This window comes from Columba livia, chromosome 3 (genome assembly GCF_036013475.1).
Source record: "Columba livia isolate bColLiv1 breed racing homer chromosome 3, bColLiv1.pat.W.v2, whole genome shotgun sequence".
NCBI classification, from domain to species: Eukaryota; Metazoa; Chordata; class Aves; order Columbiformes; family Columbidae; genus Columba; species Columba livia.
In genome coordinates this window covers 25,307,519-25,334,494 of record NC_088604.1, presented here as the reverse complement: position 1 = coordinate 25,334,494, position 26,976 = coordinate 25,307,519, and the positions used below count along the sequence as shown (strand labels likewise).

The following is a 26,976-nucleotide window of genomic DNA, read 5'->3' as shown; positions in this document are numbered from 1 at the left end:
TGCGGCGCGCTGCCTGCTGGGAAATGTAGTCCTCGGGCGACACGCCCTTGGGCTGCGGGCGCGCCGGCTGGGAAGCGGCGCTTCCCCAGCCCGACCCCGCCCGGCGGCGGAGCAGAGGCTGCCGGGAAGTGTAGTCCTCCCGGGCGGCGGTCCCGGCGGCCGGCGCCGGCTCCCCGCGGGGCCGGTGCTCTGCTTGAGGCCCGGGACGTCACCGCTGCTCCGGTGCGGGAGCCGAGCGAAGGCGGCGATGTCCGAACCCCGCGGGCGGCCTCCCACCCCCTCGGCGCGGCCCCTCGGCCCGTTGTCGGCAGGAGCAAGACTCGGTGCGGGAGCAGCCGTTTCCCCTGTGGCTGCGGGCAGAGCGGGGCCTCGTTAGAGACAGATTAAAACCCGGGTAACAAAGGAGTGGCTAGTACTGCGGTTGTATAGGTAATAGTGTTGCTCAGGTCATGTGAATGTCCTTTGCCCGTCCCGTTCAGTGAGCTGTCAGTATGTGCGCCCTCTGCACCTCATCAGGTTTTATAAAACAGGACTAAAACTGGGGGGTTGAATCTGTATTACAGTAATGTTCTTTTTTCTTTTTTCCAGAAGAAAACCAGATGTGTGGGTCTTTACATATAACCCGTGAACCCTTACCTGTATCTACAGCCCTGAAGGCTTTTAGGAGCAGAAGGAGGCAGGTGTCTGGAGATGGCAGTGGGGCAGGGGGCTGTGGCCGGGGCAGTTGGGTGGCGCAGGAACTGGGCACCTGCAGTGGGTTTCAGGTCCTGGTGGCTGTAGCGCTGCTCTGCACAGTGTGACAGGTGATGGGGCTGTCTGCCTGACAAGTCCCCATCCCTGGCTGGGCAGCTGGAGGTGGTGGGGGACTGCAGGGTGGTTTGGGTGGGAGGGCTGGGGATGCCTCTGGGTACTGGCATGGTGGTGGACTCTGTGTGAATGGCTGAGATGACAGCAGTGCAGATGCGGTTTTCAGATAATCATGAATACAACTGGTTATCTTTAATGCTGCTTTCTAGTTCAGGGTTGGAATCAAAGCTGCTGGGCTTTTTTCCTGCCTGGGTGTGAAGAAGCCTCTGGCAACAGGAAAACAGGACACTAGGGCTGTCCCTGGGCTGGGTACTGGTACATGTTTATGCATGAGATGTAATAGGGATGACTTAATAGTAGGAGCACGGCTCCTACTGGCTTCACTGAGAGTCATGCATGTCCCTAGGAGATAATTTTAACCACTTTCATTATTATTCTTTTTTCAGTATAGGAAGCATAAATGTTCCAAAGACCAGTCTCTATTTAGATGTGGGTGGCTGGGGCATCTAGAGCTTTTCAGAGTTCCATCACACCTTTTTAATGAATGAATGTCTTAAGTGTATTTCACTGTGGGATTTGCAGATGTAGAATACTCCCCAACAAGGGGAGCTGGCTGTGCCGTGCTCCTGAATTATGCCACCAGCTCACCCTGTCTTGCAAACGCCGGGAAGTAATTCTGTGTTTTACTTTTAAAACCTAAATGAAGAAGTGCAAAAAGAAGCTAGGACTTACAGAATCATTATTACAGTCAAATCTGATGATCAGCTGCTCAAGGCCAATTTTTCGTTGTTCTGAGTTTCCTTTCTGCCTCCCCTGCCTCCATTTCTTAGCTTGACCCTGCTGGAGCCAGGGTCCCCTCAGCTGGGGAAAGCTTAGGTCCCCCGGGCAGTGGTTAAAACGTCGGTATTCTTGCCATGTGTTCACATTTTGGCACTTCTGCGTCCCTGTTTTGTTATTTAAACTCCTCTTGGGGGTGTGAGAGAGGCCAGTCATCAGAGGATTTATTATTATTATTTTTAATTACGTTAAAATCCAGCTCAGCCGTAATCCCCACCCTGGCAGCAGTAGTGCTGTGCTGCTCCACCGTCTGTTGCGACCCCCCGACAGCCGCCCACTTTTGGGGAGACCCCTAAACCATCCCCGCCGCAGAGGCCGCGGCAACGAGGCCCGCGGGCCCCCGCTGCCCTCCCTGTTGCGAGGGGACCGGCGGGCGGCGCGGAGGTGAGCGGTCGTGGGGCGCTATCCCCCCGCGGGGAGCCCCACCACCGGCGGGCGGGGAGCGGCCGGGGCGGGGGGCGCGGCGGGCCGCGCCATGGGCTCGGCGGCCGCCGTGGGCCGCAGCGCGTCCGGGGCGGCGCAGGCTGGGCCGGAGGGCCGCAGTGGCAGCCGCGGGGGGCGGCGGGGCCGCAGCGCCGCCATTAGGGGCCTCGGTGCGGCTCCCGCAGGCTGGGGCTCGGCTGGAGGGGGGAAGAGGCGCACGCCGTGAGTACCGCGGGGAGATCCGTACGGCGGGAGGGAAGCGGAGCGTTCCAGGGCCATAAATGACCGAGTGGGGGTATTCGCGTGTGTCGGGGCCGGGAGTCGGTCACCGCCTCGGTGTGAGGGCCGGGCGGGAGTCCCGACCTGGTCTGTGGCGGCGGGCAGGCTGCCCCCCGCCGTCGCACTAATGCCCCGGGCCCCCCCTGCTCCTGCCGCGGCTCTCGGCGCCAGGGGCACCCCAAAGCCTTCACCAGCAAACAAACAGCGGCTGCTGGGACGACACCGCTGGAAACCCGCGGCTGGAAACCCCGCCCGTCTCTGTGCATCCCGCTAGTAACACCTCCAGGTTATTGCCGAAGCACAGGACGCGTTTTGAAAGGCACTTGCTGGTTGTTTACTGTTTGCGTTTCTCAGCTTCGGCGGAGTGAGCCAGTTTCACTTTCAGTTCTTAGCGCTGCAGCCCTCCGGACGGGAGAGGATTCTCATTATTCTCATTTAACGTGTTCATATGCGAAATAGTAAGTTTGAGTTATACTTCAGAAAGTAAGCTTGGTACATTAAATTAGGGTTGCTTTTAAAGGGGCTTTGCTGGCTGATTTCGGGCGGGGGGGGGGGAGGCAGTCGAGGTACAGTCTGAACACAGCGTTACAATATGGTGAAAACAAGGCTTTTACTGTTTTCTTCTAAGTGTCAACACAGTCTTTTACTCAAGACAGTTTTGCAGTTTGTGTTTACATCCCCAGTGATGCGAATTTGCCTAGATTGTTGTTCTAGACTAGGTTGTACATGTTGTAGCTCCGCAAACTGCTTTGCAGAGACTCGTGCTCTTTTCAGTGTTTTCAGTGGGACTCCACTTAGGTGAAGCAGGCTAAGGCTAAGGCTTAGTTTATGCTCATAGTTGAAAGAGAGGGATAGCAGGAGGTGGTAAGGATAGAAAATAAATCTTGCAGAATAAAACAGACTTTTGAAAACAGCTCCACTATTGAGCCCAACAAGAAATGGTACTGATTTAATTAACCAAAGATGACCGTATTTAGGTTTTGTTCAGTGGATTTGTGCTTCCATAGGAACCATGTTAACTTCTGCGCATCCTGGCATGTTTTTTAACATGCATTCCTCACTGAAATCTCTATTTTCTGGCTGTTTTTTCCTCTCTGAGGTTCTTTGCCTCCCCTTTGTGCCTCAAAAATATTTCAGTTCTATTGTCTGTTTTGGTCATGTTTCACAGCAGAGTTGGAATCCTGATAATTTCTTACAAGTTCTGTGGAAGAGAGAGGGGCTTAAATTAGTATCCACAGTAAGGAGTAGGCAATTATGTTTGCCACTTCATCTGTTGAAGAGACATCAGACAAATGATCCAGCCATGATAGCTGTTGGTGGTGATTACTAGCAATGTCACATTCCAGCGTGTTACGCATCTTTTGGTTTGCTCTGGTTATCAAATATGAGGCAAAGATTCTCCTCCAGTCTGCAGTTGCAGTCCCCTGGAAAGGGATGTGGGAATGGTAAGCCAGGGACAGCATAATGGTCTGTGAATTGTAAACCTTCCCATCTGTTATGATTACCATTTTGGAACACTGTCATTAGGGGAGTATGCGCTGAAAAATCCTCAAGTCCCATCTGTTTCTCTTTGAAGTTACTGTATAAAATTATTTGTTTGGATACCAAAAAATATTACACTTTTGGGCTAGGAGACTGTGCAAGGCTTTTTTGTTGTTTGAGATTTTCAGCAAGGATCTGAATAAAGATGTAGGGGCTGAGCCTTCTGAGTTGCCATCCAGATACTGACGAGCTGGAGTAACCAAAGCTTGTCATCCTGGATGCAGAACACTGCCTGAGCTTGGCTTTATGCCGTGCAGGTGCACAGCCTGAAAACTAGCCAAAAAGAAACTGGTACTCCAAAGTGCCAAAGACAGGCTCTGTGTTCCTTGCTGAGTAGTTCAAAATGTGGGATTAGATCTCTAATTTAAGGTGATCAATTCTGGTTCTCTGTAGAGCGTGTGGAGAGAAGCTGGTACTGCAAAAGGGCAATTCCTTCCTGCCTGTCTGAGCCACCACTCAGTGTCTATTCATAGTGTTAGAGACGTGCTGTTTCTTTTTCATACATTATGTGTAAAATAGACAAAAGGTATATTAACCTCACATTTCTTAGTTCTTGTGGGTTTTTGTTGTTGAGGCCGTGTTAGTGGGACTAACAGGCTTAGAAGACTGAAAACAAGGGATCTTCATGACATCTTGTACCCACAGGATTGTGGCTCTGCATTAATGTCAGTTCAGAGTTCAAACAACATAATCCCATTACTTTTAAAACTGTAATGTGTCTCCATGAAATGAGACGGAGGAGAGATTTAAGGCTGCTAAAAAATTGTGGAAGTGTAGTGGAAATGCAGGTTAAAAAGGGAAAAGTCACCCACCACAGATATTGCTGTCCTGTTAGAACTGGTGAGAGACAGAATGTGGGGACAAAACTCTTATTGCAGCGTAATTCTATTTTATTCCAAATGTATGATTAATTTACATAGAATAGGCCACATTTGTTCTAAACTGAAGTGTAGCAAATGTTATCAGCAATTAGGTTAAATGATGGAATAAGAACTTTTTTTTTCTTTATTATCGCTATTCCATTGTTCCTGCAGTGTCAGGACAAAAGGTTGGACAGATAATATAATATATCCACTACTCCTAGCGACTGATTCATGCTTAGAGCTACTGTAGTGAAATACATGTGGTCTTATCTGGCACTAATATAATATTCTTCCTCTGAAGATTTAAGGGAATACATATGGCTGTATCTCTATTATAGGACCTTATGAAAAGTCAGGAAATTGTTTTAACTGATGGCAGTATGGCCTGTGAGAGTGATGACTTACATGTCTGATAATTTGGGTAGAGCAGATGCCCTCCTAGAATGCTTCATTTTTTTGATAGCAGACTGTTTTCTCTAAGCTGTGAGACTTTATCCTCTGCTTTCAGTAGTAGTTTTTCCCATGAGGGCTGCCTGCAAGCTTGCTGTAAGGTACCTCTAGCTTGACTGTAAAAGTGGATTTGGGGATCATACCCAGTTACGTCCAGATACAGGCTTGACTCTTTTGGGTGGGTAACCAAGGCAAGTGTTTGTGTGTAGCTTGCAGGGCCTGTCTCTTGGAGGAGAAGAGACTCTGCAAGCAAGCAATCTTAAAAGGGTACAGAAATCAAATGGATTATGTTCTGTGCTTTCAGACCAAAGGCTAAGTCTTGAAAACATGATTCCTGCAACTGTTCACACTGTCCTGAGTGCTCTATATTTATGCTGCCACAGAAAGAACTGGTTACACTCGGAGAAGAAACACTAAGGACTGAAATGCATTTGCAGCTAAAGTATCCTCATCATGAATAGGTACACAACTATCAGACAGCTTGGCGATGGGACCTATGGCTCTGTCCTCCTAGGGAGAAGCATTGAGTCTGGAGAGCTAATAGCCATTAAAAAGTAAGTATTTTCGTTTGTTACTTAAGAGTGGATGGTCCAGGTTTTTCCACTCTATGGTCTGCATCACTTGGTCATGCTGATTTGAGTACTTCACACTGCACACATTTGTATTTGCAGCTGTATTGGGGCAGCATGCAAAGCTCAGGTTCCTTATATTCTCCAGAGCCTCAGCATAAGATAAGGAGGGTGAGATGTACCAGGTTATTGTAACAGTGCTTTGCTACTGCATGCAGTCAAACAAGTGTTCTGCAATGGTGCTTTGGAATCTGCAGCCTCTTCCCTGCTCCTCACATGAAACATATGTTTCATGGTCTAATTTCCAATGTAATGTTAATACCGCACCGATAATTAACATAATGAATCCCATTTTCCATTATCTTTATCTTTATATTAAATTACAAGTTAGTCTTTTCAGCTTAAGATTTTCTTAAAATTCCTGGAGAAATCCACTGTATTTTCTCTGCCGCTTCAGCAGTGACCTTAGTTTGTAAATGGCTTATTTGTCCTAGTTCTGGTAAGAGATGGCTGTAAAGCATTGCAGGCACCTTCCTGAAATACCGACCATGACCCAGCGACATACTGGTCAAAAGAGCTTTCAGTACAATCCTGTTTTGTATGAACAGTCAATAGCTGGCTTTAGCAACTTTCTAAGTCCTCTGTGCGGAGGCTGTTTTTTCTGTATGAAACCTTGCCAGAGGCACCTTTGATTTTCATTTTGCAGCATGGCATGAACTCAAAAAATTTCAGAACAAATCAGAAGATGATACTCTCTTAGCTTACACATTAATGCCAATTCATTATTAAGAATTTAAATGGCCTGGTGACTGAACGCACAAGACAGTAACTGCAAAAACACTGCTGAAACAAAAAAATAGTACAGACCCCTTCATGAAATGAAGGGCTTATAGTTCTTAAACTATTCCAATTATAAGAGGTGATTACAAACTGGAACCTTGCTACAATAATAAGTAATACTGAATTATTATTAGTGTCTAACAAAGACTCAGATCTTCAAAGGGTGCGTAACTCCCTCTGAAATCCAGACACTAAGCAGTTGGGTATTTTTATAAGTTTAATGTGTGCTCTTTGTGCATGTATACACGTGACCTTTCATCCTATTGGTCCTAAAGCATAGAGTTAATGTATGAAAGAACTGAGTCGTAATCAAAATGCATGTGAACAAACAAGACCGTATTTTACACACTAATACTATGTTCAGAGTTATATTCTGGCTTACAACAAAACAGAAATTTGGTCCTGTTTGAGTTGCTGAAGAGCTTGAAAGGCAGAATTCAAAAAGCAGTTGGCGTGATAGATGTGATTTGGGAGGGAGAGAGAAACAGGGGATGCAGTGAACACGGAAAAATGAAGAAATACAACGTAGAGGGGAAAGATATTGAAATTACAGAGAAATCAAAATACAGATAAGCGAAGCAAGAAGAATATGATAAAATTAGAGACACAGTGAAGTGATTTAATTTGATCTTCATTAGATTTGTTTCAATATTTAGTTGGAGTTGTTCATAACTATTGTAACCCTTCTTGTCTTTACAGTTAGACTCTACTCCATCACATTGTACCCTGGAAAGAAAAATAGCATACCCTGACTTGTTAAAGGCTTTGAAATTTTTGTACCAAGATATACATATAGATATTTGAAAAAAAGCAATCCTGCGTAATAGTAGCGCTTTTAAATTCTATTAGAGTGTACCTTGTCTAGAGATCTAAGGTTCTTTCACAAAGAAGATAATACCTTATATTTTGATGGAAGAACTGAATTGTTAAGATGTAATGAGACTTACAGGTCTAAGACCGGCTGATATTGACCATGTATTAATTGTTTTTTTTCCCTCTACTATTGTAGAATGAAGAGAAAGTTTTATTCCTGGGAGGAATGTATGAACCTTCGAGAGGTTAAGGTACTTGTTTCATTCAGTGGTTGACTTAAAATTAGACAATCCCTGTCACATATTGGGGTAACATCAAATTATTTCCGCCCCTTTTGTCAAAAAGTCTCCCCAACATGAGCTGTGGCATATGGTATTACAGTTCTGTTTTCTGGCTTTGTATTTGAACGGGGTGACTGTAATCTCACAAAAATTCTTATTGAAGTTCTGTAGTCTTACAAACAATCATGTGGTTGTAGAGAGCTGCTTGGTTCTTGCAGTGAGTGGTGAGAGAGCTTTCCTATCACAAAACCTGAAGTCAATTGGTGTTTGTTTTTTAGGGCTTGAGAACACATGCCCTTTGCTCAGCAGTAACCTTTGTATATGCAGTTATTTCTGGATATTTGGTTTGGGGGCAGACATTTAGCATGAAATTCTGACACCAGCAAAGCTTTAGGGATATGTTCTAAGAACCTCCCTTAATTTCTAGTGTTTGCTACCACTGTTGCAAACAGGCAGGAATCCTAAGTCACTTTTCTCATAGTACCACATATTGGTACTCTGTTGCTACAGCAAGAATGAACGCAGAATACACTGAAAATCTAAAAAGGGGGAGAATGAAGACCCACGTATGCTGGTTTAGGCTGGGATAGAGTTAATTTTCTTCATAGCAGCTTGTAGGGGTCTGTGTTTTGGATTTATGACCAAAACAGTGTTGATAACACAGAGATGTTTCAGTTATGCTGAGCAGTGCTTGCACAACCTCAGACCTGCCTGTTTCTCACGCTTCCGCACTGGTGAGTTGGGTGGGTGTGCACAAGAAATTGGGAGGAGACAGAGGTGGGGCAGCTGACCCCAACTCCGCAGAAGGATACTCTACACCATATGATGTCATGCTCAGTATGTAAAGCTGGTGGAAGAAGGAGGAAGGGGAAATGTTTAGGGTGTTGGTGTTTGTCTTCCCAAGTAACCATTATATGTGTTGGAGCTTTGCTGTCCTGGAGATTGCTGAACACCTGCCTGATGATGGGAAGCAGTGAATGAATTCCTTCTTCTGCTTTGCTTGTGTCTGTGGCTTTTGCTTTACTTATTAAACTGTGTTTACTTCAATCCATGAGTTTTCTCACTTTTACTTTTTCGATTCGCTCCCCCGTCTCACTGTCAGGGATAAGCGAGCTCAGCTGCCCGCCAGGGTTAGTCCACAATACCAAGGGAGAATTTCCAGAGTTATATTTTCTCCTGAGTCTAACCTGACTATTGCCAGTGCAAGTACAAGAAGAGTGTGAATTCTGCCAGTAGAAAGTTACTTATAGAGCAAATGCAGTTGTTCTGGTGCCTCCTATGATACCAGATAGCTGGCTTTTGAATGATGAGCACATTTAATTAATAGGTATACTATATGTGCATCTGGTAATGCTTGGAGATCTGATCTTTGTTCTCAGAGCTGTCTCATTATTTAAAATAGTAAAGAGTTTTTGGAGCCAAGTATTCTGCATGAGCAAAATAGTTGTGGTTGGTTTTTTTTTTTTTTCATTAGAGTAAAACCCTTGTAAAATCCTGTTTGTCTTTTCTGTTTCTAGTCTTTGAAGAAATTAAACCATGCCAATGTAGTAAAACTGAAAGAAGTTATAAGAGAAAATGATCATCTGTATTTTGTGTTTGAATACATGAAGGAAAATCTTTATCAGTTAATGAAAGAAAGGTATGTAACATCGTAACCCATTCCTGATATAAATTCATTACTTGCGTAGTGTGCTTCTAGCACCCCTATTACTTTTTTCTGTTTAGGCTTAGATCACTATGGCTTAAAGCTGTGTGCTACAGTAGAAGCTGTGGCTGTCACCTTTGAGCATATCTCAAACAGTTCAGTGAGATTTTCCAGTGTCTCTTCCCAGATTAGCCTGGCACATTCTGAGAGTTAGGAACTGTGGACTTGTAACAGCCCTCATGCAGAAGAGGTGTTGAATCTAGAGCTTTTGATTTCTAGGTTCCAGCAATGCTTTTTCTATTAGAGGGTGGTACCACCACCTCTTCCGTTATGCCTTCCTCAAATAAATGAATAAATAAAAAGTGGCTGAAATGATAATCATGAGGGATCAAATTCTGGATTTGTTCTAGGAATTTTTTTTTCCGTGCAATTTGAACTGACATGTCAAAAGACTGTTTATTTCATTTGTCACCATTCTCAATGAAGTCTAGCTTTTTGATATTTGCTGGAGCATTAATAAAGTCTTTATTTTAGCCTTTGGACCATGATAGCATCCTCCAGAGGATAACTCAGGGCAAAATAGCTCCCTCCTTTGAGTTGTTCTCTGAGGAGGCCATTATCTCTTTATGGGCCGTAGAATCAGCCTGGGAGATGACAACAATCTTACTTGATTTAACACAGTAAGGTTATTGTTATGTCTCTGAATACTACCTAAAATACCTTTTTAAGCATAAAAATACTTACTGTGCATGCACAGGTATAGAACAACTTCAGCTAAATTGTGTACATATGTATGGATGCTGATTTTTAATTATATGAAATGATGAACCGTGAGAAAATAGTTTGAGTGCATAACATACAAACCAATTATCTTTAGGAATTTCTTAGAAATGCTTGATATATCCTACCTCCTTATGAAAACAAAGAAGGTAAATGTCTGTAAAAGTGTGCTACACATAATATTCTCTACAGTGTAGCTAGGCTTGGGCTTAGGCATTGTATAAGTCAAACCTTTAAGAATAAGATTTATTTGCTAAAGTCTTAGTTAAAATTGCCAGTCTTGCTGGAAGGAACTGTAGAAGAAATACGACTCTCTTTGTGCTGTAATTTAAAAAATAAGCAAGCAAATATGAAAATCTGACTCTAGTAGCTGATCTCACTTCTGAAATATGTGACGGTCAGGTTTTTTTTTGAGAGAAATCAAGCTCAGGAAATTGAACAAGGCCCCAGCCTTCTCCTTTATTCACTGTTAGGCTCTTTCTGAGCAAAATAGTTGCTGATTTCCATCCCAGCCCATCTCTACTTTGCTTTGGCATGTGGAGGGGCAGCTGGTAAGAGGGACTGTCATTAAACCACCTGCCATGGCTGATCTGCTCACCTGAATATTATGAGAAGAAACTCTTGTTTTCAGTAGTAGCAGATGAGACTGTTTTTCAGGTAACAGCAGAGAAGGAAGTAGCACAACAGCTGCTAGGTAATAACAAGGTAAAGTCAAAAGTATGGCTTATACATGCATTAGAAGAGAGGAGAGAAGAAACTGTGCATTGAAAGCACTAAATTAACATGAACCCTTGCTATCTTGAGGAGCGTGCCTGATGAACTGTACATGTTAAGGTTTGCTCAGTTTGGCCAATTTTTTTTTTCTTTTTCATTTTTTGAAATGAAATGTCCCACACAGCCTTAGCTTGATGTCACATAGTCTTAATAGAATGTAATATGGCAGTTCTGCAAATACTAGTAAATTTTGTTGGAGAAATAAAGTACATGTGAGTGCTTAAAATGCATCTAACAGTTTTATTGTCATTGTTACCTTTTATCTTTGGTTCATTAGATAGTATAAGCTGGTGTGTGAGCTTAATCATTAATATTTATTTTCTCCCTTTTATCCCACAGAAACAAACTCTTTCCTGAGTCTACAGTTAGGAATATTATGTATCAGATCCTACAAGGGCTTGCATTTATCCATAAGCATGGTAGGTTATGTTTTAGCTGTAAACATTTTGAATTAGAGCAAGATAGTGTCTATGTAAGTTTTTAATGAGTACACTAACAGTTACATTACTAATTTCAGTACAGGGAGTGATTGAAAGAATGACACTCTATGAGAGATTCAGATTACTGAAAATATCCATATTTTATAGTTGCCTGATATTTTGATCTGGGGGGGTTGCTTAGTTCCTTTTCTCTAGATTTCTACTTTCTCAAACTGGTAGCTGGCCACTTTCTAAAACTCATCTGCTCCTAATGGGGACATTTCTAGATTTAGTGGTTCCATGACATGGAGAATAAAGGGATAATTCTCAAGGTACCCATAGATACCAGAATAAAATGCATGTTTTCTGTAAGATATACTTAAAGTAATACAGTCTGAGTGACAAACAGCTTTCATTGCATGGCATGCCAACTAGTTTTTGCAATAATGGTAAAAGCTGAAGCTGGTGTACCAGCCAGTAGGAACAAGACCCACTTTACTAACAAAAGCAATTACTTATTTTAATGATAACTCCCTCAACATGTTTTGCTGCCCTCTGCAATTCTGCGTGCTAAGTACCCTTTAGTGTATGTTGCTGGTCAGCTCTCAGGGTGATCATCAGTGGCCAAAGTCCTGGAAGTCAGAGGCCTGTAAAGCTAAAGGTGACATTACAGTGCACATCAATATTTCATTTGAATTTTAGGGTTCTTTCACAGAGACTTGAAACCTGAAAACCTCCTTTGCATGGGACCGGAACTTGTGAAAATAGCAGATTTTGGCTTAGCTCGAGAAATTCGATCTAGACCTCCCTACACCGACTATGTATCCACCAGATGGTAGGTGCTGGTATTTGCCTGCATTGTGTGAAACTTATAATCAAGCCTTTGAAGAAGTAAAGTATTACATTTGTGCTGAAGGTAGTTCCAGTTTTGATGCCTCCTCTTTATTAAACTTTTATTTAAGTTTGGCATAATTTGAAAAGCTTCAGTTAATGCAAGATAGTTTACAGATGGCAGCAGCAGCACAGGAACCGAGAAGGGACCTGATAAGGCAGGTGGGACATGCTGGGATTGCTGTGTGTCAGGAAGGCATTAGAGAGCTTAGAAGAGTTTATGTAGGTTTTAATTCTTCATTCTAGAAAAAAATGAAACCTTGTCTATAGGATAGGAAAGAATAGGAATTTTTAAAGGGATATTTGCTCTTAGCAGCAAAGAATGAAGAGCTGAGTGGTTTCATATATGTCTGTTTGAGTTGTTTTGAGTGTTGGATTTTGGGGATTTGTTTATTTTCTTTTTTTCTCTCTTACAGGTACAGGGCTCCTGAAGTCCTTCTGAGATCCACCAGCTATAGTTCTCCGATAGATATTTGGGCTGTTGGTTGTATAATGGCAGAAGTTTACACACTGCGGCCTCTCTTCCCAGGCGCCAGTGAAATTGATACTATATTCAAAATTTGCCAAGTCTTGGGGACGCCAAAGAAGGTAGCTACAGTGGCATTCCACACTGCAATAATACTACAAGTGTTCTAAAATACAGAATAGCACAAGAGCAGTAAGCATAAAAATAATCAATTTTCGCACTTACTGCTACCATACAGCATTCATCTCAGATACAGTAAACTAAATTAAAACTTATTTTCTGTGAAATAAGCACTATGTAATTCTGCCATAAAACTTGACATTTAGGGGAGGAGAAAGAGACCCCTGAACAGCAAAAAAAGTAGTTAGACTGTGATTTCATTAGGTGGAAGTTTCATTTTCTCTTGCATATTCCATATAAGCCTATGGTTTAAGAGGCTAGAAATTGGAATCATGACAATACTTCTGTGTCCTGATTCCATTTGTGGCTTTGGCTTGGTCAGATGCAAAGCAAGACTTACCTCTCACCAGAGGACTGAGGTGAAAATTACTAGTGAAATCTTTAAGAGTTTAGAGCAAGCTGGACATAGCCTGTTACTGATAGGAGACTATACGCTAGTGTACCTAGACACTGTATTTTACAGCTGAACTGTTTTTATAATTCAAAATCTTATTCTTCCAGAATGACTGGCCTGAAGGCTACCAACTTTCAGCCTCCATGAATTTTCGCTGGCCTCAGTGTGTACCTAACAACCTAAAAACCCTCATACCTAATGCTAGCAGTGAAGCAGTGCAGCTCATGAGAGACATGCTGCAGTGGGACCCCAAAAAGCGGCCAACAGCTAGTCAGGTTTGGTTTTGTTTTCTTTTTCTCACATCTGCATGGTGCACTTTCTTTTGCTACAAGACACCTTTTATAGGCAGTCAACTAACAGTTGCTCAGGAGTGCAGTTCTTATAAGGGAGAAGAGCAGAAGCCAAGAACAGTTTGCAAGACAAAGGAGAGTAATTAAAAGAGAGTAATCAGTCTTTTGCAGGTAGCATCAACTGCATGGTGTGTGTGCTGAGTGGCCACATGTGTGACCGCAGCATATATAAGTACACCTGAATTAAGTATAATCCAATGACTAAGAATGGCAGCAGAGTGAAGGCAGGATGTATAGCGGAAGGCTGTGATGCCATTCTTTCTCCCACTCAGGACATTCTGTGATTCTGTTGCTACGTGCCATAGAGTCACAGAATGGTGAAGGTTGGAAGTAGCCTCTGAAGGTCACTTGGTCCAACCCCCCTGCCCTCAGCAACCTGTGTCAGTGCCCAGTCACACTCACAGAGTAAAAACCTGTTTACTGGTGTTCAGAGAGAATCTCCTGTGTTTCAATTTGTGCCTGTTGCCTCTTCTCCTGGCAGTGGGCACCACTGAAGAGGGCCTGGCTCCATGTTCTTTGCACCTGCTCTTCAGGCATTTACATACCTTCATAAGATCCCCCTTCACCTTCTGTTCTTCAGGCTGAACAGTCCAAGCTCACTTAAATCTTTCCTCATATGTGAGGTGCTTTGATCCCTTAATTGTCTTTATGGCCCTTCACTGGACTCCCCATTATGTCCATCTGTCTCTTCTGCTGGGGAGCCTGCAACTGGACACGGCACTTCAGGTGTGGCCTCACCACTCCTGAGCAGAGGGGAAAGATCACCACCCTTGACTTGCTGGCAACACTTTTGCTTGTGCAGCCCAGGATACCATTAGTCTTATTTGCAGCAAGGGAATATTGGTAGCTCCTGTTCAACTTGCTGTCTAGCAGGTCCTTTTCTGCCAAGGTGCTTTCCAGGCGGTTGACCCCAGCATGTTCTGATGCATGAGATTGTTCCTCCCCAGGTGCAGGACTTGCTCTTTCTCCATGTTGAACTTGATGAGGTTCCTGGCAGCCCCTTTTCCCTAGCCTGTCGAGGTCCCTCTGGATGGCAGCACAACCCTCTGCTGTATCAGCCACTACTTCCAGTTTTGTGTCATCAGCAAACTTGCTGAGAGTGCACTCTGCATCGCCATCATTAATGGAGATGTGGAACAGTATTTGCTCCAATATTGATTTCTGGGGTACGCTGATACCTACTGGCCTCCAGACAGATTTTCTTCCACTGATTGCCACCCTCTGGGCCTGGCCGTTCAGCCAGCGTTCAGTCCACCTCTTTGGCTGCTCATCCAGCCCAGCATTGCCTGGATAAATCTGGCTTATGCAAGGCAGTTTGCAGGGCACGCTCAGCTCAATTGCCCTGTGGATATGTCCCAACATCCTGTACATAAGCATAGCCCAAGTAACAATATTGCACATATAATGGACCAGTTGATGTTGACAGTTGCCACTGATTTCAGGTATCAGTACTGTAGTGGTGGTACCCAGCTAATGAAATGAACAGGGAACCTTTTGAAAACCAGATGTCATTCTAGGTTCAAATCTGACTTGACTGCAATAAAACCAAAGCTGAAGCTTTGTGATTAGATCAGACCTTCAGTACAAATTGTAATAAAAAGTTTTAAAGCTAATTAAAACAATTACAAAGTAAAATAGATGGAGAACTCTCAAACATAATGAAAAGCAAAAAATATTGACTATAGCTTGGTATTAAGAGCCATTAACAAATATTTTACAGTAAGGTGCAAATATGTTGAGGATTCTGCGCTTTTAGAAGCTTATTTTTCAGTGAAAAGTCTTTTGGAAGATGGGTAGACCTGAAACATCAAGATGGGCAGAGATTAATTGCCTTTACTGACAACTCCTTAATTACTTGTAAGGCAGGATAAAGATATTTCTACCAACATGTCTTCTGAAGAAGAGAGAGGCTGTTTTTCATAAAGGTTTTATTTCTTTTGCTTGATTCACTCTTGGAATTGGAAACTGGAAGAGATGGGGTGTCTCTGGAGTCATTCAAGTCTTGATGGCTGAATCTATGATGACAGGTGTGCATGTGTTTGCACATGTACACACAGACACACATGAAGAGACAGCACGTAATGAAACATGCTGCTGGGTACCATTTACATGGTTGTCTTGCTTCTGCAGAACCTCTTCCTTTTGTGGAAGTCCACAGAGGATTTGATAACGTGGTATCTGTTGAAACCTTACTGTTGCAGCATTATTCTGACATGGATTGTACTTACTAGAATCTGGTGTTGAGAGATGGGTCTTCTGCTGTTTCCCACCCCAGATAAAAAGGGAATTAAATTCGTACTGTTACATAAGGGTAGGGTAAGTTAAAAACTTTGTTTTCCTAAGGTGGATCCTAACATCTTAATTATGTTTTAGGCACTTCGATATCAGTACTTCCAGGTTGGGCATGCCCTGGGTGTTCAGGAACTCGGGAAACAAAAGGAACTGCATAATAAATCATCTCTGCATATTAAGCCTGTACCTCCAGCACAACCCCCTCCGAAACCTCATGCCCGCATTTCATCAAGGCCTTTTCAACAAAACCAGTCTTCTCAGCACTTGGTGTACCCATATAAGACAGACAGCATGGGGGCCGAGCACAGTAACTACTTACAGGAAGATAAGTCTAACCAGGTTCTTCTGCCTGCAATTCACAATAAGGTTCCTCAGCAGGTAAAGGTCTACCTAGCTTAAGATATGCTTCCTGGTATACTGCCTGCTTATTCCTTAATTGTGTTTCTTTTTCTTGTTCTCTTTCATGAGATTCTGATACTTTACTAAAAGGACATGAAATGGGAATAAAGAATAGTTTACAACTTTCTGCTAGAAATGGAAAGTTACTCTGTTGGAATCTAAATCAAATTGCTGTAAAGCAAGCAAGTCATTTTCTTATTTCAAAGCCATTTTATGCTTACTTGTGTTGTAAAGCACCACTTAAAGGATGACACTGTGATTTCATACAAGCAAAAAGGATGTACAGTGGTCAGAATATTAATGAGACTGATGCCCGAGAGCAAAGTATTAAGCTAAAGCGTATTGAAATGAGAGGCAGGGAAGCTATTGCCTTCATCCATTTAAGGCATCCAATTTCTGTAACTGAGAATAATAGTCCCTTTGGGCTTCTGTACTGGCCGTGGAAAACAACAGATTCTTCTTTCAGCAGAAGCTACCTTTTCTGTTGATTTTACAAGGAGACTGGACTCATGATGATGAGAGCAGACTATGAATACTGCTGCTAATAGATTGGTCTGAAGCAGGGTCTGCACTGGCCATATACAGAGTTGTGCAAGGTTAAAATGGACTGATGAGCTTAAATACCTGAGAGGCACAAATTTATACCTGCACTGTCCCTCAGGAAAGGTGTTTTGTTAAGTATCTAGGTACAGGCTTGTGGAAACATGAACATGCCTGCAGTTTTGTACTCCCAAGATGAATCAATAAATAAAAATTGAGCATGAGCTAATTGTTTAGGAGGTTTATAGTGAAATGTAAATAGAATTGGAATTGAGACCTAAGAAATTTTTTCTTCTGTCAGTGCAAGATGCTTTATTAAAGGATGAAATGCAGAAGGTATGTAATAATGTCTACAAGCTACAGGTTGTGTTCTTACCATGTTTAATGAAAGATTAGGATTCTGTTGTTAAAACTTAACTACCACTGTCACTCTTTGAGGGGGAAAACAAAAAAGTCGTCTTTGTTCCTGGCACTTGGTTTGTGATGTAGACACATGGGTTTGTTTCTTTTCAATCTTTATAACAGAAAACGTCTGCTGGGACCGAGAATATAAATGGTGAACTTAAACCAAAAACTAGGCGAAGATGGGGACATCTTGCCAGAACGGTGAAGAGTTCTGAAGACTGGGATGATTTGGAAGACCTTGATTTCGGCTCTTCCATCACAAGGACAGACCTGAAAAACAAGAAGAGGCAGAGTGATGAAACTATTTGTAGGTGAGTTGGTTTCTTTTATGTTTGTGTGCTATTTGGTCATATTTCCTTAGGCTTTGTTTCTTTTTTCTTCATGTTGTTCGTTAGTCTTTCCCTTGGCTGCTTGTTGCGTGCTGATCTTTGAATTGCAACACCTATTTTGGTGGACAGTGCACCCTTCTATACAATTCCTTGTTCATTTTTCCCCATTGAAAATGATGCTTAGCTTAAGTCTTCCCAAGTTAATCTTTGAATATATACTTTCTGTTCCACATATGAACCATTTTGATGTATTCGATGCATATGAACTGTTTTGGGTGACTCTAAGCTACAGTTTCTGAGGGTCATACACAACAGAGAAAAACTTACTGGGTGATTTATAAAAACTTTAAAAGCAATATATAAGGGAACTAGAAGCACAAATCTGATTTTCAGGGCACTGGTATGGCTCCAGGCTGAAAATATTCCCTGTTGTCTGTGTGTTTATGCTTTAGCAAACACAATATGAGGAAATGATTCCTGGAGATGAGAAGGCCAACTGTGGATAAACATGCACTGTAAGAATTGGACTAAGTGTAGCAATTTTTGTGTTATAGATTTGAAAGCATTTTGGACTTGAAGCCTTCAGATGCTGTGGGCTCTGGCAGCAGCGCACCTTCCCACGTGACGTTTCCACGGCAGGACACTCCCACACTGCGAGTTTCTGCAGCAAAGCAACACTACTTGAGACATTCTAGGTATCTACCTGGTTAGTAAAAAACACTTATTTCTTCTTCTTTCTGTTAATTCCAACAGTAGTATGAAATAGTCATTGGTACACTAGGCTTTATCCTTTGAGCTTGCAGTGGGGGAGGATACTGCATAAAGAAGATGAGGAGAGGAAGAGCTTTACTAATGTAGATGGCCATGAGAGAAACTACATTCTAGCAGTCTAGCAACTGAGATAAATCCTGCTTGCAAGAAGGGATGGGATTGTTGGTACTTCGTCCTGCTGGATACTGTCTTGTACTTTAAAGTGTGTTAGAAAATGTCTGTTAACGTGCCAAGCTATTCCATTTTCCCAAGAAGGATAAGACTGGTCTCCTAGACTGGAAAAGGAGGTGCCCTAGGTTTGCCTCATGAGTGTATAATGCCATGACCAACAGAAGCTGACTAATAGTGAGAATATGCTTTGCTTGTAGCTTGGAGTTAAAGAGAATGCAAATCTCTGTTTCTCTGGAGGAACCACGTGCCTGTCTTCATGTTAACCTCTGCTATACTGAGACAAGCAATAGGACAGGATGAAGTACAGGAGGTGGGCAACATGCCTGCCTGTATTTTAAAAGAAGCTGGATATAAATGAATCGTCTTTTCTGCTTATAAAGGCAGTGTTAGCTGTTTGTTAACTAGTAGTACTAGTACTTGAAAATTAACACTAGAAGGTATTGTGATGGTAAACTCGATCTTTTCTCTTGAAACAATTAATTTCAATGACTTTCAAATTGGATTACTGCTTAAGTAGAGCTTAAGAGTTGTGTTACTAGAGGAGGCTGTAAAACACATTGATCCCAAGCCTGCCTTTGCTTTACCATAAATTGTAATTGCATCCTTGCATGTTAGACACCCTGCTGAAATATGGGATGTATGTTAAATACAAATAATATGCGACATATGAACTCTACTGCAAACTGTTTGCACAATCTGTGGTTTCAGTAGATGCACCAAAGACAAGTACACTACTGTGGGAAATGTAATTACCATTATTTACTCTCAGGTTATCTTGCCACTGTTACGCTAAAAGCTGTAAAATGTTGTGTTTGATATGAAGTATAGATTTAATTTATGTAGCAACGTTCATCTTCTGTGACTTGAGAGTATTTGTGGCCTCGATGTAAGGGTTCTGTTCCCTGGCATAGAGCAGCCATTGACACCAGTGGAACTATGTACACCATTATCTTTGCAGGAACAGGGCCTGTGGTTCAGCATAGCATTCACATGTGAGAGGATGGGCTGTAACCCAGAGGCATGTTAGAGTGGAAAGGTTTTGGTTCAGTTCACTGAACTGCACAACTGCTCTAAGACTGTGCATCAGATGAAATTAATGCAAGCCTGTGTAGCAGATTTCAGCATGGTTGTTTTTGCATTTTTGCAATAGGAATAAGCACAAGGAATAGCACAGTCTCCACTTCAAACAAAGAGTCTGTTCCGTCGAATGCCTGGCCCAGTTCTGGTTTGCCTGGGAAAACTTCTGCTTTGGGAGGTAGTATTAACAGGATGAATTCAGGTAAGAAGCTGTGCTTAGCACTCTGAGAAAAGATAATGGGTGATGTCTCTGAAATTCCAGACAGCTCTATTTTGGGTTCACCTATTTGTAATACATCATTGGTTCTGAAGATATTTGCTAACAGTGTCTGTTATTTCTGTTGAAATCAGTTTATGAGCACTGTTCCTTTGATTTGGAGACTACCTTAAATGGAAACACAGTAATTTCTTGTAATGAGTCCCCAAAAGTCTGATTTGATCCTGAGGGTCTCTTCCAACCAAAATGATTCTATGAGTCTATGAAGTACCACATGCGGAGAAGGATGGATAGCTTAGGTCTGTTCAACCTGAAATACTTCATCTCACCTGCAGTTTCCCTCATCTCTTTTTATAAGTCATATTTTCAGGTTCCCAAATTGTTTTAGGCCAGCTGGTATATAAATAGTCATAGAGGAGGAAGCTGATCTAAGCTGAGCTAGCTATACACACCATTCTTGTTACGCGAATAAAGCAAATAAAATAATCTCTCATCATGTTTTTTAATTGATGCTGTTTAAAATAGTGGAATAATTGTAGATTTGAAAAAAAGCAAAACTCTTCAATTTTTCTTCTTCAGGTTTTTGGGGCATTTGGTATTTCAGGTATTTAATCCCTGTTATTTGATTTGAAGTCATTAATTTGTTGATTTTCACATTAGGTTTTACCAGATATACTTAAACACGTTGATGTTTCTAGATCATATCTATGTATTCCCTCTCTAAATCTTCCTTGGCTTCAGGTTTTCATGTGATGTTACAGTTCTGCAGTGAAGTACTTGTTTTGTATATGTTGTTATGAAAATGTTTGATTGGGAAAATTTCTATTGAATCTTGGCCCCAGTAAGCATTTTGGGCCTTTAGAAACTGGTTTAAAAAATAAAGACTTAAGATTTTGCATGTAATTTATTCAGAAAATTGTTCTTTAAATATTCAAGATGGGAGGATATTGTAAATGGCTAAACTACATGAGAACCTTACATACGTAGCACGTCTCCTTCCTGGCTCTTCTGCAAGTTTTTGCTGCTTTTGTAGCTGCATAAGATATAATTAAGTTTTTCCCTTTTGTACTTAATACCATAATTTCCCACAATATGCTTTGCTACTGCTCTGCTGCTCTTGTGCATTATAGGCCTATGTGCCATGGGCCCGATTTGTGCATGCTGACGTGTTTAGTGTCCCTGTGCACTATGACTCTAGACTGTTTTTCGTTCCAGTTTCTACAGCTTATTCTACAGCTTATCCTACGGGTCAGTCAGATCTGTTCCTGCTCATCCTAGGGACAAGTTTTGTAGCTGACTTTCCAAATTTGGAACATGCACCTGTCCCAGTTTATTAAATTGCACTCTTATTGGCTTCAGTAAGAGCTTTGTGTGGCACCAGAGCCCCAGACTCACTGCACAGAAATCAGGCGTGGGTATACATATAGGATGCAGTTGGTGAAAGTCAGACAAGATAATTCCAACTGAGATGCTACGTTTTGAAAACTTTGAGAAACCTTGAAAAAAAATCTGAGTTTTCAGGTAGAAATGGAAATTGTCCTTCTAGGAGCGTGATTTGTACCTGTTTCCGTTCATCTGTAACACAGTCTGGTGCTGACAGCCTCCTGAATGCAGGCATGTGTAGGATCTGTGGATTTCTAGTGTTTTCAACAAAGTTCTTGTTTTCATCAGTCCGTGGTCAAGCTTGATTTTGAGTTTGACCCATCCATGCACACTTTTGTCATTTGTTGATAATACGGGAGATCCCTTGGGTTGAGCTCAAGTGTTCCTTGCTGTTTCTTTCAGGGCCTGTAGGATCGAGCAGTCTAACTAGTGCTTATGTCCCTTCATTTCTGAAGAAGGATGTCGGCTCTGCTGGGCAGAGGGTTCATTTAGCACCAGTTGTGGATCCGTCTTCTAGTAAGTATGGTACCAAAGTTGTCTTGTACCTTACTCATTACTCCGGTAATGCTGTATATCCACAGCACTGAACCACGTCTTTGCTTTACTTTATTTGTAAATATTTGACTGACTGGAACTACAGCTAGTCGCCTTGCAGTACTTCATATGGAGAAGGACTTAATTTATTTTTATTTTGTTTATGAAATATGTGGTTTCATCCACAGCATATTTCAGTGGGACCTAGAGGGTGGTGTGAGAGCTGGCACAAAATTCATGGTTATCAAATCAGTGATATAAATACTCCTTGTCTGATAAGGTTTCAGGGATTGGATCCACACTATTGTTTCCCATCAGCAAATTCTATTTAAAAAGGAGGCTTATTACCTGAATAAATAAGGATGTGGACCTGCATCTGGTTGCTGATAAGTGTGGTCAGCTACTCACCGAACCTTTATCTCATAGCGTTTTCTTTTATCCATTAGATTATACTGCTCTGAAGTCAGTAAGACCACATCTTGGACGGCCATCATTCAATTCACCTACCAAAAGCACCCCGAGGTTGATGCCTCTCCCACCACCAGCTCACCCGATCCATGGGCGCGTTGACTGGTCTGCAAAGTATGGTGCTCACCGGTGATGTGCGGAAATACCCTCCGAACTAGGGCATGTTTCCCATCAAATGATGGATAGCATGAGACAATTTGATATACTGCTTTGTGTACCTGTATATTTAAAAGAAACGGAATATGAGTGAGACATTTTGAAGGGTTTTTTAATTTTACTTTTATTTGTATTAATTTGAATGCATTCTTGTACCTTTTTGTATAAAATTGTTTTGTTATATAATTGGGTCCAGTTATTTTCATAAATCTGATACATTTTGTATATATGGCTTAGGGGGTTTGGCATTTTTATATGAGAAATTTTTATAACAAACTTTTTTAAAAATTAAATTTTCCTTTATTAGATTTAACTTTTTTATAAAAGTGGATTAAAAAAGTGAAGTGGTGCAATATTGCAGTGGAAGAGAAGTACCGAGGAAGGGGCATTCAGTACACATTTTCTGAATTTTACGTGCTAAATGAGGCTGTATAATTTCAGTGATGCCATGTCTTGATGCCAACCTTCTGTTGTCCTGTACTCATTTGCTTTGTACTGACATCAAAGGAATGAGTGACCAGCAGCTGAAACTCTCCTTTGCAGACACTGAGAGATTGCTGAAAGTCAGTGGGAAGCTTTTTTTAAAATGTATTTATTTTTGCCTTTGCCAGGTTTTTGTTGGACCGCTGTCCAGCTTTCCAGCTCCATTCTTTTGCTTTTACCAAATTCGGGGAGTCTTCTTGTTTGGTGAAGGGTGAATACCCTTCTGTAAATCTGTTTTCTGACACAGCGCTCTTTTTTCCGCTTCAAAGTTGCTTCTTGGCATTGTTTGCTAGGAAATAGAATGCAGACCTACCTCTGTTAAATTAATTTAAATATTCTAATGATGTCTAAAGAGAAAAATCAGATTCTGCTGCTGCTGCTTTGTTGTTAGGAATATGAGATCTGAAGACATGTTTGAAACAGTATTAACAATTATAAATCTGGTTTCAAAGTAACAGCATATTGGTGATACAATACACCAGCAGCAGAGTTTAAGAAAACAGTATCTGTGTAGCAGACTTAATTTTCATCACCGTTTTAAATCATTTTTGGAAAAAAAAATGCAGAGGAAATGAGTCAGTTTAAGCTTACTTCAGTACATCTTTACTCACAATGTGAAGAACAAGTCAGCTTCTGTAAGTTAGTCCCCCAGGCTCTACTGGGAAAAGTGGGACTTTACCTGGTCCTGCTAAAAAACATTGTAAATTTGTGGTTGATTTCACAGAAACAGATACAGCTCTTTGAGGAGCAGTTTAACTCAGTTTATAAGATAAGATGAATTGTCAGATTGCACATAAAAGAAAATGACCCCTTATTCTGGTTTTATTCTGCACGGGAAAGTTGTACCAGAGTCCAGCCATCAGCAAAAGATGGATGTAGATCAGAAACAGCATTTGGGTGTTCCTGCACCTCCTTCCACAGAAGGAAGATAGATCAGTACAGTGTGGTGGGAGAGCATCTTTTATCGCTGGAGTTTAGACCAGCACCGCCAAAGCTGAAGCCTGCTGTGAACTTCCCGCAGATGTGTGTAGAGATGCTCACCTTCTGAGCTCATTGTGTGAACAGATCAGGCAAATCTTGTATTTATGAGACTTGGATCCAGTCTGAAGGGATCAGGGGAGGTGTAGTTCTCAGCACCCGGGCCTTTTGAAGGAGGTAAAGGGCAAGCGTGTCAGCGAGACCCTGTCTGTGGGGTCTGCTGGCTCCCACGAGGGGCAGCTGCTGGGGACTGGAGATGGATAACTCATGCTGGCCTTTCCAGTCCTCCCACGGAGAATGTGTGGGACTTGGAGGAAGCTGTACCCCAGAGCAGGCTGCTGGCTCTGTGCCACAGGGAGCTGTGAGGACCACTGGTAGCTGTTGGACTTTATGGACTCAGTCCACAGAAGAAGACAAAAAGGGAGCAGAAGGGTCTATGCATTAAAAAGAAGTATGCATACAAGACTTGCAGATGCCAAGGACATGTTAACATGTCCAGCCACCCCAGTTATTTGTTCATAGGAAGTATGAACTCCACATCTAACTGCTTCCAAAGCGGCAGTGCCACTGTGTCACAGTGAACTTAAAACAGCCATTCAATTTCTAAAGCACATACTGATGGTATCTTTGCGTGAGCAGAAAGGGAGATGATAGGTATATTTGTGTTAGAACTGGAAAGATAGTTTTTTCCCTTGGGGGAAATATCAGTATTTATGTCTAGATATCATTTAATATCATTTAATTTATTTTATCACTTAATTATTGGTCTCAAGAGGGAACAACCTGAGCTTATCCTAAGTATCCCTAGATCTGAGTAGGCATGTTCCATATACTTAATTCCTACTAGTGAAAGCAAGAGATTGACAAGTCACTAGAATGGGCTACTGGGGCTTGGATTGGTCCTACTTAACCGCACGTACCCAAGTGTGAGCTCCTTTCTTGTGAGCTGACTGTCAACGAGTGGTGAGTGAGAATCATCTTCAGAGAAATTCAGCTCTCCTGAGAACTTGCCAGCCCTCTGGAGATGCCTGAATCTCTCTGCTAAGGATGGGGACTACTCCACATGTTTAAAGTTCTCAGCCATTTTCAGCCCTGTGGTGATTTTCTCGACCACAGCATTCAGGTTTTGGTCAGTCTGGCAAAAAGATTAGAAAAAGAAGTAGTACTTTTTTCCCGCCTATCTCCTGCTTTCCTGAATGAAAGCCTACCTTTAGGAAAAAAAGCTAATAATCTTGATATTCAGAATCACCTCTGCTAGTTTTAATGTAGTGGGACAGAAGAATTGCTGACTACAAGTATAATGGCAGCAGTCTCGTAGCCTTTACTCACGCAAATTCCTACTGAAGTTGGAAAGTTATTTTTGAGCAAGGACTGAGCTATGTATTTTACTGTGCTGTCTCAGTGTGCAATACAAATACGGAAAAGATGTAGGGCTTTATTATACTGAAAGCTGGACAAGCAGCATATCTGAGAATTTATCATAGGTAGTGTACTACTTTGTGTTTTAATATTTAGCAGCATCTTTATGCAAAATGTTTTTAGAATCCTACTGTTTACATTTTCTCAGGCTTTTATGCATAACATGTAGTAATGACTGTTGGAAATAAAGGAGCCTGACAAGGGGCTCGTTCACCTGTGTAACCCAGATTTTCATAAAAGTTTGGTGTAAGTGCCATGATGTTAATAAAAATAAAAGCCACCCCAGAAAACCCACTTCCATGGTATTTCTGTACCTAATAAGACTGTTGATATGAGTAGGTTGTTCCATAATGTGAGGAAGAAAACATATTGAAAGGATGTTTTTGAACTAATGTGGAAGGAGAGGGTGGAGTAAGTTCTTGAAGAAATAATGGTTCTTGTTTGTTCAGTGTTTTTGTTCAAAAACATTATAAATACTTGTTTCATTCCTTCTGTGTTGTCTCCTTTCCAGAATAAAGTTACTCTCAAAGAAATATTGACTGAGTGGAGTCTAGATCTTTTATGATAAGAGAACTTCAGTTTTGCTTTTGTTTCTTTCTTTCTTTCATTAATTGTGGGGTGTTGGGGTTTTGATTGGTTTTGTTTTGCTTTTTTTTGAATAAGCCTTCCATGTGGTGCCCTGTGGGAGGGGTACTGCCTCCTGGCAGCTGTGCTCTTTCTGCAGGTTTGAGTCTAAGCATGCAGTTTCTGCACTACACCATGAGCTTCATGTGAAGCTGGCAGTTTCAGAGGAGCTGACATCTGAGCACCAAACTGACTGCAGTGCTGAATCAAACTGAAGATGCGTAACACCTCAGAAGGACAGGCAGTTGGACTAGATGGCCATTGTAGGTCTAGTCCAAATGAAATCTATTCTATTCTAATCTTTAGTGTCTTGTGTCACCTTTCCTCAGCTTTCTCCCCCTCCTTTCACGATAGTAGAAGCTGGAGAAGGTTGATAACTTACAAACCCAGCCCTTTCAGTAACTGTTACATGGACTTAAAGTGACTTGTACAGGTGATAAACTAGGTGAAAAATACCGGATTGTAGCTGGAGTGTGTAAAGTGAGGAGCTCAAGGAGCCATAGGTGATGTGGGTAGAAATGATAAACTGAGGAAGACTCACTGGGATGTAAAGTAATTACTGCTTCCTGCTGCAGTGCAAAGGAGATGTGCAAGCGGGAGTTTTGGAGGGTTTGGAAAAGCTTATTTTCCGGGGGGTGGCGCAAAAGAATGGCAGACTGCCCCGTGCAGTGCCTCACTTGGATGTGTCTGGAGTCTTGGAAGCTTGACTACCCTACGTTCTCCTACAAATGGACCGCTTGAGCTTGTTTGGAGGTTCTAGCAGGGGAGCGCAGCTACCGTATACCCTTGACCGATGAACGGTACGCCTCTATCGGGGAAGGTCGTCCTCTTCGACCGAGCGCGCAGCTTCGGGAGGGACGCACATGGAGCGGTGAGGGAGGAAGGGGACACCCGCCTAGCCAGCCAGATCAGCCGAATCAACCCTGGCGATCAATGGGGTGACAGATGTCGCAGCCAGATCGCCCTCACATCCGCGTAGTAACTCTGCTTAAAAGCTATATAAAGGCCCTGAAGTTAAATTCTCTCCCTGTTACGGCGATGCCGGCGAGGTGGAATATTCAGTGACGCACACCACGGAGTTACCTCTGAGTAAAGACCAAACGTTGTAGGCTAAACCACCCCAACTT

At 42.2% G+C, this 26,976-nt stretch overlaps 1 protein-coding gene across 7 annotated transcripts; it reads left to right on the top strand.

Moving 5' to 3' along the window:
- Positions 1-136: 136 nt before the first annotated feature.
- On the top strand, positions 137-26,819 carry CILK1 (ciliogenesis associated kinase 1). Of its 7 annotated transcripts, none has more exons than XM_021293428.2 (15): positions 137-429; positions 589-676; positions 5,585-5,755; positions 7,620-7,674; positions 9,222-9,343; positions 11,243-11,322; positions 12,025-12,157; positions 12,630-12,801; positions 13,361-13,528; positions 15,977-16,273; positions 17,360-17,550; positions 18,123-18,274; positions 19,661-19,789; positions 21,590-21,703; positions 22,168-26,819. In XM_021293428.2, the coding sequence occupies exons 3-15, from the start codon at positions 5,655-5,657 to the stop codon at positions 22,320-22,322; spliced, it is 1,869 nt and encodes a 622-aa protein (XP_021149103.1). In that variant the 5' UTR covers positions 137-429; positions 589-676; positions 5,585-5,654; the 3' UTR covers positions 22,323-26,819. The 7 variants fall into 7 exon arrangements, with proteins under 7 accessions (XP_021149103.1, XP_064912147.1, XP_064912148.1 ...); XM_065056075.1 differs by having other exon boundaries at positions 5,506-5,755; XM_065056079.1 differs by lacking the exons at positions 137-429; positions 589-676 and adding exons at positions 2,099-2,289; positions 2,701-2,804.
- The last annotated feature ends 157 nt before the right edge of the window (positions 26,820-26,976 follow it).